This window comes from Falco peregrinus, chromosome 3 (assembly GCF_023634155.1).
Source record: "Falco peregrinus isolate bFalPer1 chromosome 3, bFalPer1.pri, whole genome shotgun sequence".
In the NCBI taxonomy this organism is placed as follows: Eukaryota; Metazoa; Chordata; class Aves; order Falconiformes; family Falconidae; genus Falco; species Falco peregrinus.
The window spans coordinates 116,818,175-116,831,353 of NC_073723.1; the positions used below are offsets into that span (position 1 = coordinate 116,818,175).

The window sequence follows — 13,179 nt, forward strand, 5'->3', positions numbered from 1 at the left end:
TTCTGTACGTTTTACCAAAATCTTTTATTAGGTTTCATTTCCAAAGGTCTCACCTAAAAGACAAATAGAATTAAATAGACATGCAACAGTGCTTATGAAAAATTGAGCCGTTATTCTTATAATCCAATACTGTAAAGCCTGATTTATTTACACATTTTAGGGTTAACAAGAGAACATTGTAGGCAAATCATTTTGTACATTCAACCAACACAGGAGCTGTATTCCACAGCATTAAATTACATGTAAGATACACACTGAGAATATATTAAGTGCTCTGGTGCATTGAAAAGCCACACAGCGTGGAGGCAATAGATGTCAGTTCACATTTGATAAAGCAGCTGGGAGATAAGAGAGTTGAGGAGCTATTCCACCAGCTTAGTAAAGGAGACAGCAGTCACTTTATTTTTGTGCATACTTTTTCAGCTCTTGATGCTGAAAAATGCTGCACATTTGGAAATCTAAGCATACTCTGCTCTTCACAGCGCCCTGCCTCTCTCAGGATCAGCCCTAGATAAACTGGAATTTTGACACATACATGTTAAAGTGTGCTGTACACCAACAGATTATTTTTCACGCTGCAAGGACTAGAATGCGGCACAGGGCTCCTCTCCTTTACATCTTCATGTGCTGTTTAGCTGTAAATGTTTGCTGCAATCCTGGGCATGGCCATTGTCACCTCAGACTAACAAATATTCTGTAAAAAGGATAGACTTGAGGGTACAAATAGCTTCCTGTTTTCAGCTTGTAAACTCTGAACTAGAAGGGAGGTATGGAGTTTATTTCAATCCTGAGCTATACCCTCCCCCTGTTAGAAGACCACAGAAGTCCTACAATCATATTTAAACAGATGTTTAGCTTCTAGGGGCCCTGTTCATGCCTTCTCAGCAACAGAGGCAGCGGCTGCAAGACTGTGATGAAGAGCAGAAAATACAATCTTTTGGAAGCTAGGGAGAAAAAGCAGGAAAGGGGGAAGTGCCTAAAATACAAACACCCCCCTGCATTTTAAAATTCAAGTATTGAACACAGGCAGCAAGCAGGAGCAAGGTGCAGTCTGGCAGTCCTTCTACTGTGCTTACAGTGCCTAACACAGGGGGAAAATGTGACCCTTACAACATCAGTGCATTGAGTTGAGACCTACAGCCCAAGGAGCACCTCAGGCTCTACCGATGTGGCACCACAGCATAATCAAAAATAGTGATTTATGTGCTGTAGAAACAGACATCACCTCCCTTGGAGTCCTTTGTCAGGAAGTTTCCACAAGCAACTCTCGCTGCAGGTAAAGGGAGCTGTCATCATTAAGTAGAACTATTTAAACACACAGACTGTAAATAAAACATGGTTATATAAAACTTTGGAGCAAGACTCTTGCCTTTAGAGTCTTTGAAAGAAAAGGGCCAAAACAGCATAATAATACATAAGCTCAGGTTATGGCTGGAGGAAATTTCACTCAGAGCAGAACACAGCCATGTGCTGACAACTGAGGGCTCTCTGACAAACAGAAAGGTCAGGCCAGAAGTCAGTCAGTGCTCAGGCTGCAAGGCTGTGGAGAATCTGGGCAGTTTACTGCAAAAAAAAAAATAATCACTGAATCAGGCCAGAGAGCAGCCCCCAAAAGAGAAGTGCAAGCAAGGGCTCCACATCAGAGTAGCTCTCTACCCCCGGCAAAGCACTCTGTGCCTGTCTCTCATGATGTCAGGTCCTGCAATTAGCAGAAAAACCAGCTGTTTACTGGCTCCAAGTTTGTACACCAGTCAGCAGCAGCTTTTAAATACCTCCAAGAAACTAAGAACTGGGAAAACTGCATTCTGTTACACACAGGACCAACAAGTCAATAGTAAAACATTTAGGCCCTTCTGAATAATTATTTTATACCACAGCAACTTCTGTAATAATTAAACACAGAGAATATTGCCATGTAAAATGTATGCATGGTTTAGCACGGCTTGTTTTAAAACATTATGTTTCTGTGGTTTCAGAACTAATAGGTCAAACTATTGCCTCATTGATTAAAAGGAAAGAGATAAGAAAAGCCAGCATTCTTGTACCCTTCCCATTCAGCCTCCCCTGTACTACTTTGTTTTGTATTGTTAATGAACAAAAGCTGCACATAAATTCACAAACAATCGATTACCGGGGATACAAAGCCAAAGGTAGTAAATCAGTGTCACTGCAACTGCAACAAGATTAATGTTCTGGCAGTATTAGCCCATTAACATTGTTATCTTACTTAAACACAAAAAGTACTGAGGGTAAAAGAAAAGCTGTTATTTCTTGAGGTTTCATAAGCTGGAGCATACAGGATGCCATTGATAAGATCTGGATTGTCAGACATGCCAAGCTGGTGAAGAAACTTCACATATAGGTACACGTGCAGGCACTAGGCATCTACTCTTTGCAGGGGCAGGGTGGGAGGTTATAATTTTTCTAAGCTGCAAAGCAATCTCAAGTATTTCCAAATTGAATTAGTTTTCATAGCTGGCAAGGCAAACATGCAGAAGAACAGATCTGTTGTCATATACAATAACAAGAATCTGGAATAACTATACACGATTCAGTGGAGTTTTCTTGAGAATTTTTGGTAGTGGAAACAGAAACTGGCCATGAGTCAATTAAACAAAAGCCAAAAAACAAAACAACCCCCCCAAAAAAAACAGAAAGCCATTGTTTCAAGTCCAAGATCCTCCCAAAATCCTCGGTATCAGAGTAACCACTTAAAAATGCACAGAACACAAGTACTATTCATTTCAAGTACAGTCTTCTAAGGTCCTGGAGACACTCCACTACCCATACACTCCAAGACAAACCAAGCAGAATTAAAATTCTGTTTCCCAGCAAAACAACAGCTTTTAGAGAAGATGTTGATATCAAAGTGCCAGTACAACTTGCATATGCCAGTAAACTTCCTACTTTGTCCTTTCCACTTGACAAGTTCCCCCTGCCCCGCCTTGTCTCTATTCTCCCTTCGTATCAGCTTCTAGCCATCTCTTGGAAGCTGGAAAGATAAATATCACGAGTACACAGTGCTCCATTATTCTTACAGTCCGCACTGAGTGCTGGACTTTGCACACTTCTTTTTAGTTCTTAGGTCATTCACAGTATTAGACTAGTATCTTTTTTTTTGCCTTTTTTAAAAGAAAAAAAAAAAAAGGAGGCAGGGGAGCATGGGACTACACGGGACACCCAGCCTACAACAGCTAGACTGAGCTTTTCAACTAAGGAATGTCAACACCTTTAAGCATTTAAGACCACTAAACAAAGTTGGAAATCCTGCCTCAACCAGGAAGAAAACTGATATGGAATTAGGACCTCATCAAGAACTACAAAAAATTCCCACCAGATACCAGTCATGTTACTATTCTCATTTCTCCTTGTTCTTGTACTATACAGTGTTCCCTCTGCATCATTTAATCCAGCCTGAAGCTCCTGCTATGTAACCAGAAAACAGACAAATAATCCTTGTTCTAAGCTGCCATATAATCCAGTGGTGCTATAATAACAATTCACATACTCAGTGCATATGTTCAACACCTGCCAAAGAATTTTGTACAGGAAGTGTTCCAAGATTCATGTTTTGAAGGAATAAAGTAGCTTGCTTACTCTAACCAGTTCTGCTGCTCTAAAGACACTCTGTATTCATGCTTGAAACAATTACATTTTATTGCAATGTTAAGGTAGTTTGGTGGTCACGCTAGAGACGTGAGGATTTACAACTTTTTTGGAAATCTGTCACAGTCTCTATATATGAAAGATTAAATCCTGCCTTCCTCCCTCTGTGAGCAACTCCTGAAAACTTCTATTTGGAGATAAACCCACTCCCAGCAGGACTAAAAATTGCACAGTCACGTCTCTTCCCACGGCTCTGTGTTTTCACAGCATCCGCTATCTCATCAGTTTCATACTGCCGTGATGCTGCACTCACCATTTCATGCTTCCAGATGGCAGCCTTCAATGGAGAACTGTGATTTACTTCTCACTAAGATGAATGCTTTCAAGTTCACAGCTAGAGAGTTGTTTATTTTAATAATCAGCCCTGAAAGTTAAGCTCGAGATGAGCTTTAAACTATATCAAGGTTGGTTTTACACTTGCTTATATTTTAATGGGTAAATAAATAAAGGTCATACTTCTGACGATTCAAATCAGTTCTTTAAAGGTCACTCACTCCTTTTTGCTGTGCTCCAGCACCCTGTAGGGTGGAGCAGAAACTCCTTTGGAACCATGCTGCTCCTGCACAATCGGCAGTGTAGCTGGAGTATAGATTTCCGGCATGTTGTCATTGTTCTCTAGGGCACCGTAGGAAAAAGAAGCTTTGAGGTCAGGCTGAACTGCAATCCCTTTATCGTGCATGTTCTGCATGCCTGAAAAGAGCAAAGACAGAGATTAAATGCTTCAGAACAAAAGTGCATTCTTCCTGCACTCTTAAATCAGAAAATTATAAAGACTTAGTGTTCATGATATGTGGCTCATCAGTTCCTGGAGCGTTAAATGAAAGACATAATGTTTTTCTGCTTGGCACTAAAGCAACTGATGGAGAAATAAGCTTCAAGTGAATGAGAGATGGCAGTCAGTTATTTATCAAGTGCTGCATATCTTTTATGCGGCTCACCAGAGAGTTTAGCTGTACTTTCCAAAAGAAATTTCTGCTCCCTCTGGCAACATATCTCAGCCTTTCCCAACAATCAATTCTTCCCGCTAGATGAAGACCAAGCCCAGTCCCAAGTGTACACTCAAAGCTAGTTTGTCTTCCCAGATAGCAGCCAACTGGACAAGGCTGTTCTGATAAAATATGGCATTAGGTGTCAGAGGACCCAGCACAAGTGGCATCTAAGTGGCACATCACTTCTCTGCTCTACGCAAAACATGCACATACCCCTCACATGGCACAAACAAACAAGAGAAGAAAAAACCAGAAAACAAGACAGCCACCTGATATATCCAGACACTTGCAGAACCTAAAGCTTGAGATTTCGTTGTGAAGCCTAACATTTAAGAGAGAAAGAGTGATAAACCACTGTATTTTTACCGTTACCTGGCATAGCATCCATTGATATGTACGGTTCAAATGGGATAGACTTCTTCCTATTTCTTGTGATCAGGAAGACACCTAGAAATGCTATGAGGCATCTGAGAGAGAAAAGAAGATCTACTGAGATAACTGTGAAAAGGGAAAAGAAAAAGAGAGCAATATTGCATGCTGCTTCTTCCAAGTGCCTGTCTTGTAGCACCACAAAGAATTACTCGGAACTGAAAGTGAAAGAACTGTGAAGTCAGAATTACAGGGAACTGTCCCAACTGAATAACCCTCTTCAACAGTATTGAAATCCACCTAGCAATCAGAACAATTTCACCTTTTCTGTATCAAAATGCAGGCAACGGTCTTCACATTAATTAATTACCTTTGACTAACTAAAGGGGAAAGGAAACATATCAAAATTTGGTTTTCTTTGATGAAACTCCAGGATTTAGCAGCCTGACCTTTGAAAGGTTTCCCATAGGTAAACAAACTAACAACTGTTAATCTTGATCTTTACAGTACATTGACAGAGAAAGGGACAGTTCATAACATTAATCTCCCAATTGTTGTTTTTCTTCTGTACTAATCTGAAAGGCATTTCAGAATGTCCCAATTATGGAGAGCTAATCACATCAAGACACTGTACTAAGAGTAAATACTGAGTTACACAGCAAATGTTTTACTGATCATATCTTCACTGTGAGAGTGCCCATGCCCTCAGAAATAGGACTCCAGAAGTCCAGTCACAGTTCAGTGAAGCTCAGTGCAAAACCTGAAATAAGATTCCCTAGAGGCAGCTTCTTTTAGTTATTGTGCAATTCTTCTAGATTCATGAGCAGGTAGCTTGAAAAACAGCCTATATGCTTCAACAGCCAAGCTGATCTCCAGTGGGGTCAGTAAAGGATTTAGTGTTTAATGTTGTACAATTATGCATAACCTAGTGTTACACGGTTCCTCTAGAGCATCCATCATCATTCTGACAAGATCCTGAGAGCTATGGGCCATTGTCTGCTCTAACAAAGAAGGTGCTTTCAATTTGTCCTCCTCTCCAAGACAGTATGTACCTCCAAAACATACGTGGATAGATACATACATACTTTTTTTTAAAATTATTTTAGTCATATGAAGAAATACTTTCCAGTTTTCTATCAAGGAAATTTAAACACTTACCCAAGCGCAAACATACATATATGCAGAACATCCTCACCGGTGAAGTCCAAGTAAAAAGTTGCTCCTTTAAAAGAAAATAATTCATTACATCTTCCTTCCCAGCTTACTTGAGCAATTAGTGCTACATCTCCAGCACTAGTCACTCCAGAAACCAAATCATGTAAGATTTCTATTTTTATAGTCAGCACCTTTGGGTTTTTTTATGATCTTAAAATAGGAAAAGGTGGCCTGATTTCTACTTTAACACAATTTATTGACAAATCTTTTAGAATTTCACTACCAAAATAGCGATACCAGTGTAACTAATACAGATGCAAGCAGCACAGCAATTAGCACAAATCTTTCCATACTGGGATAGGGGATTGCGAAGGAAATATTGCTGGACTGTATTTCTGAAGTCTCATGACAAACCAAATCAAATCTCTCTAACCTCAACAGGATACAAGCTCTTGACCCCAAACAAGCATATACAGCTCAAACCTGTATGATCCCAAGTGTCCTTGGTGCCCTGGATGTCAAAAGGACACACATTCTGGCTTCTACTCTTTACATTTCTAATTGAAGTAAAGTAAATAAACTGATAAATCTGAGAGCAGCGTATGGTTTGGAATGCAACTGAAAATAAACATTCACCAAAGAGTAGGCCATTCTCTCTCATGACACTGACGAAGAGCATTAAAAGGCTATGTGTAATTTACGGGGGAAGCTATTGCCCTTATATATCTAAAAAAGCATTACTGTTTACACAGACAGTGCATTGGCTTGACAGTGATGGGTACTTTCTTGAATGTTGGGGGTTTGGTTGGTTTGTTTGTTTTCCTCAGTTTTGCTCATATGTCTAAGTGGGGAGAAGAAAACCTTAAGAAGGCTGCTTGGCAGGGTTGAAGACTCAGGCGTTTAAAATGCTCATCTTTGTTCATGCAGACAAAGCTTTTCCTATGTGGGCAAGGGCTGAAAGTGGAGTAAACTGTTCAGAAAAAAAAAAGTGCCTATAAAAAGGCTGTGAGCAGCTGCATTCCAGATACAATGCAAACACTACTATCAGGCAGAAAATTGTAACAACTTTGTACAGAGGAAGCAAATACATTTCTACACTGTATCACATGCGTTTTAACAAAAGCTGCGTATTCAAGTTGCACCTCTAAGATCATACATCACCCTCTTTACAGGCTAGCATGGTATGAGTAATACAGTCTCAAACGTAAGTACCCATGTGCTTTAAACAAAATGACAGAACTTAACAGAACATTTTAACGCAGTCTAATGGGATGATTCACATTTTCGGGAGGAAAAAATGTAACAAAGCCAGCTGCAGAAGACAGATGACAAGAAAATACAAGTCATCATCTTCCTGAGTATTCACCTCCCTCATCCATAAGCAAGGATCATTTTCCAAAATCTTTCGCCCTTCTTTTAGAAAGGACCAACACACTGTTACCTGCTGTGATTGCTACTGTTGTGGACAGGATATAGCCGATGCTGGCAATCTGAGATGAGTCATACAGCTGTGATGCTTGAGCTAAAAACCTGCAATACAATGACAGACAACAGGGGTTGATTTGGGAAGGATACTCAAACTGTACAGCACTTACCAGGGACTATTACAGGTCTCCTTTTTGGAAACACCTTTCAAAAGCAATGCATACATTTTAGAAATTTATTCTCTTTCTCACTAAACCTGGAGCATCCCTTGGAATTCATATAAATGATAGAAGAGTAAGCCTTATGGCTGTACTGACTAAAAGCAATGGAATTACTGCCATGACCTTAGGGCCAGAATGTCACTCACGTTTTGAATAGCTTTTCATCCCTGCCGCTACCAGCTTTTTATGTTACGGCAAGTACAGATATAAAAAACCAAAGACACATCGTCAACAACACTGATTCTGCACTTTGGTTTTACCCAGTGCACAGATACTGTATTTGATTTGCTGCTATTTCATTCCTAACATTGTTTTGCAAATACTTGAATGATGTACAAATCTGGGATTAAAACTACTGGCAGTGTCACTACATGGAAAAGCAAAGACCACCACTATCCCAGGCTCCTGTGACATGGATTTGAGGACAGGTCACTGAAGGAAATGGATAATTCTTCTCCTAAAATTTAATCAGCATTCTTGGAACGGATAACAAAGTGTCTATTATTTACTGACCCACTAAAACCAGCGCAATTATAGACAAAAAGAGAGTGAATATCTTACGTTGCTTGAAAGATCGCTGTCGCAATCATGCACACCAACATGATATAAAATATGGGGTAGTCGAGTTGTAAGTTTCCTTGTATCGAGACAACAATCATGCCTGCCACAGCCTTCACAGTCACAACAGTCATGGAACCTGTAAATGTTTACCAGGATTCAGCTGAAGCACTGATACATGCTCAGAGGGACAGGAACACTGCATGTTCGCTCTATACGTGACAGGTAACTGCAGACAAAACCAAGATCTACAAGAACTTGAACTCTTTTTGCCAGCCAGGCCAAACAAGGGATGCAAACTACCTATTTTATCACCGACTCCACCAGTTTTATTCCCGATGACTTCACAGCAACCTTCAATAAATCACCTAACCTTTCTGTCTCACTGTTCCCTTGTCTACAGGACTAAGAGCATTTACTGGTTTTTTTGTTTGGCTGGTTGTTGGTTTTTTTAAAGTGTTTAAACAGCGTTGCACAATCACATGATGGAAGGATACAAATTTTAATTTCTGATGCCATATTGGCCTGGTTAATAAAGCTAAGCTTTCAAAACAAGAATCAGAAAGAGCCTATTTCCTTTCCATTTCTTGAAAGCACAAGTCAGGACCATTCAGAATTAGGACAGCTGCTTTGCCTGCAATTCGTGCAGCCTCTGAGGCATCAGTTACTGACACCCAGCCCCAAACAGTTAAAAGAAAAAAAGAAGAGAAAGAAAAAAGAAAAAAAGAAAAAAAAGAGACTGCACTAACTGAAGCTGCATAAATAGCAAAAATAGAGGACTGCAACATAGATTCAACAGCATGTCAGACTGCGTCACTGCCTTGCTATTATTTACTCTTTCTAAAGATTAAACTGATCACAGTTTATTAAAAAAACCAGACTTATATGGAAAAAGGTACAAGAGAAATCCTGGCTTTTCCAAAGTCACTGTAAGATCCCACTGTAGGCTATGAGGCTATCAAAAGCATCACGTGACCCCAAGGCCAGAAGTTCTCCCAATTTAAGTAGGGACAGACTGGCATGGCAGGGTAGTGATCATTTCTTTAGCCACACAGCAAATATTCCCAGAGACAGTAAGATTCTTGTAGATCAAGTCTTCTCTTTCATCCACTGCATCAGCCTTCCTTAGCCATGGAATAGATAAGATAGCATACCACGCTTTGCATGCACAGATTAAAATTAAGAACGCTAATAAATAACTTGCACTTTCTGTATGTGGCAGATTATTCATCCTTATGGGAAATAAGTCTTAATTGTTCAACAGTCACTTGCAAAGATCCTAAACTTCACTGCAAGATATTAGCTTCATCTAATGTGTAGTAGTTTTCTGGAGCAGACTAGTGCATTTTATGATTTTAATTAGATGAATATAATTCCCTATATGCCATAGATGCTGTGGTTTACTGTAGTTTACTGTTATAAGCCAGAGTTAGAAGATCTTACAAGTTTATATCAACTTACCTAGCAAAGCTACCAGCAGGAGAATAACTACAATGTAGTTTGCATTTTTCTCCTTGTAAAAATATAGTAGCAGGCAGAATACGATGATCTCCACAAGCTAAGAAAGACAGAAAAGAGAATATAAAAAAATGCAGGCTATATGGGGTTTGCAGTAAACAGAAACATTGAGCCAGTCAAACATTAGAATTACATAAAAGGGCAAATCAAACGACACGAGGATCCCACACAATTATAGATGAAATTTAACATGATCTTAAATTCTAATTAGATGAGATATTCAATAGCTTCTTGCAGAACAGGAAACATGGGACACTATAAAACATGGGACATTATATTCATGGTGAAGCAGATCATCAAATAATCCTGACTGAATATTCACATCAGAGGTCTCAGCCTTCTTTCTGTAATGAGGTTCTGTAAGTGATCCCTGGAGCACACATCTTATTTAATGTCCCAACTTATCTCCATTAAAAAATGAGAGATTTCATTAGATTTTTCAATGATTGATTGATGGCTCCAGAGAAAGTCAGTCAAGAAAAAGCCCAGATGCAAGCACAGTATTCAGACACCTCCGGAGCAGTTGCTCTCAGCTGCCATCAGTACTACTGCTACAGGCTGAAGCTGACAGGTCAGGAGAGAACAAGCTGCTCTAAAACTTTTCAGTTAAAACATATTGAAGTCCTAACAGAATCAATCAGAGACAGAATGGGAGAGTTCCAAATTGTGCATGCATGTGTCTATGTGCAATGTGGAACTGACACCAGGAAAAGATGGCATAGGTTCATTAGCAAGTCCAAGGAATATTTGGTAGTAACCATAAGGAAAAATAATGCTTGAAATTAAACTCTCAGTCAGGCATATAGCAGAAAACAGTCCCATATTTTATGGGCCATCTTACCATGTACAACAGAAATGGCCAGCTCACTAAATGCCTAGTGATATTTTCTCCTGTCATCTTCTCATGACTATTAGGTCCAAATGTTATCAGCAGGTAAGTTCCAACAATTGCCAAACCACAGCCTACAAAGGACAAAACATAGCGCCCTTCGGCAACCAAAGGACAAACAAGAAAAAAAAAAAAAAAAAAGAGAGGACAAAGTTAGTGGGTTAGTGTGGATGCACGGAATTAACATTGCACATGCACAATGATCATTAATGACATCATGCACATTCCTCTGGATGACTCATTCCTCTGCCCTTCATGCCCCACTTTCAAAATATTATAACCAAAAAAAACCTAGGCAATGCGCATGCTGGGAGGTGAGGAAAAAAAAGCTCATACCAGGTAGTATCTGCTAAACAAACAGGAACTACAAGACCTGTAATCTGGGGCTTATCCTGCCTGGCAATGCCCACAGCCTGTTTTCTAAGAAATACAAGAATTCATGCCTCAGTTCCACAAACACTTGTGCATGTATGAAATCCAGCCGACTCAGTTGTGCCTACACTACTGCAGAGTCAAGGCCCTACGCTGCAGCTTCAGCCTAGAGAACCATAATTCGCAAATCCTGCAAACAAACACCATTCCCATGTATTTCTAAAATCTGTGAGATTTAGGTGATTTGGCACAAGTCAGAAAAAAACAAAGCAATCCTTTTTTAACAAACAGTGGATAAGATGACGCATTTCTGCAAAGAGGTACTATAGTTAATGGAGATCTTGTCATCCCTCTAATTATGATTCTTGAGGGGCTGTGCTGCGTGTTGAATGGCTTGTAAACAAAGAGGATAAATGAAAAGGAACTGTGGAACTTACTCAAAAAATCCTTGGGCTTCCATTTTTCTTTAATAAATATAATTCCTATGATTGCACTGGCTATAAAAAAAAAAAAGGAGAGAGAAACAGTGAGTTATGCATCAGGCTAATGATCAGCAATCTCACACAGGAACGCACGCAGGCTTGTACAGCTGTTGTCTCTCTCCCCCTTACCTATAACAGACACTGCACTGAGTGGCACAATCAGTGAAAGAGGAGCAAAGGCGTAGGAGGAAAACACTCCCAGTTCTCCCAGCACCAGCAGAAACAGTCCACACCACCACGTCTTGGTTTTGAAGTAGGCTCGGGGGTCTTTGGAACCTGCCAGCCGGATGTGGCTGTATTTCTAGAAAAGAAAATAAAGGCAGGGCAGCTTTGGCATGCTCAATGCTTTTTAATGCAGGATGCCTAAGGCAGGGTGAATATCTGCTTCATGATACTCACCTGGAGGTTGAGTGCAATACTGATAACAAGATGCCCAAAAATAGCTAGTAACGCACCAATCAAGTTCTCCTGTAAAAACAAAAGTCAACACACCAGTATTAAATTTAGCCACCAGACCCTGAAGGAAGCTGGAGCTTTTTGCACAGTCTGGATGAGGGCAAACGGTTCCAAGGTCACCCGTCAGTAAAATCTCTGTTTACCTTCCTCCCTTTCTACCTGATCTAGGGCAATTCAGGTAAGTTCCCTGTGGCTATGTTCCAAATCTGTGAAACTCAGGTGAAAGACAACCTTTCCTTAACAGATACTTTCTACAAGAGACTTAAATGAGTGTGCATACATATGCATTCTTTGCAGTTTCTCAGAGGGGAAGAAGATAAAGCAAAACACAACAACCCATTCACTCATTTCTCCCTTTGAAAAACTCTGTGAGGATGTTTGTTGCCCTGAAATTCAGCAGAGTATGGATCAGGGACCTCTGCATTCTGCAGCTCACATCTTAAGAGCTATTCTGCTCTTCTCCACTTATATCATCTGCTGGTTCAGTAGGTAGTTTAGGCCATTTAATGAGGCAACCCAATTATCACAGATTTTATGCTGCTTTCTGTATGAACCAGTTATTCCAAAATAATGGGCAACTGGTAGCAGCTCCTAGCAAGCTCTCAACCCCTTCTACATTAGCATGCCCAGCAACGTGATAATTCTCACGGTCTAAAGACAGAATTTGAAATAAAAAAGAATGTAAAGCAGTCTGAGTCACAAAGGAAAAGTACATTAGGAGTAAACAGAAGAGCCTAAGGCTAAGCGAGGCCATTTATTGTTTGTGTTCTTTAACAACTGTGTAAATCTCATTAGATGTCATTAGCACTTTTCATTTTGGTGCTGGCCTCCAAGTCTAGTACTTACTTTGATTGATTTGGGATAACTGAGCTCACATTCGTATTCCTCCCTTAACAGTAAATATACTATTTATGATTTTCTTATACACAGTAAGGCAGGAACTTTAAGATTTCAAGTTCTTATCAGTGGAGCAAAAATCTCTTTTATTGGGATGTATGAAAATAAGATTCACTCAAGTGGCTTCTTTCAAAAGCACCTGAGAGATCTTCCTACAAGTAAAGTTGGCAGAAAAACATCAC

At 39.9% G+C, this 13,179-nt stretch overlaps 1 protein-coding gene across 3 annotated transcripts in view; it reads right to left on the minus strand.

The window, feature by feature from the left end:
* Nucleotides 1–13,179, minus strand: part of NIPAL3 (NIPA like domain containing 3) — a 16,252-nt gene continuing 3,073 nt past the window's right edge. For 2 of the 3 annotated variants that reach the window (XM_055799699.1, XM_055799698.1), the window contains exons 3-13: nt 12,044–12,112; nt 11,774–11,945; nt 11,600–11,659; nt 10,743–10,888; nt 9,845–9,941; nt 8,387–8,522; nt 7,621–7,709; nt 6,183–6,246; nt 5,028–5,122; nt 4,161–4,356; nt 1–1,563 (exon numbers count right to left, since the gene is read on the minus strand). In XM_055799699.1, coding sequence (XP_055655674.1) covers nt 1,521–1,563; nt 4,161–4,356; nt 5,028–5,122; nt 6,183–6,246; nt 7,621–7,709; nt 8,387–8,522; nt 9,845–9,941; nt 10,743–10,888; nt 11,600–11,659; nt 11,774–11,945; nt 12,044–12,112 — 1,167 coding nt within the window. In that variant the 3' untranslated portion in view covers nt 1–1,520. The remainder of the gene's footprint in view (nt 1,564–4,160; nt 4,357–5,027; nt 5,123–6,182; nt 6,247–7,620; nt 7,710–8,386; nt 8,523–9,844; nt 9,942–10,742; nt 10,889–11,599; nt 11,660–11,773; nt 11,946–12,043; nt 12,113–13,179) is intronic. The other variant, XM_055799700.1, reaches the window with a different exon arrangement.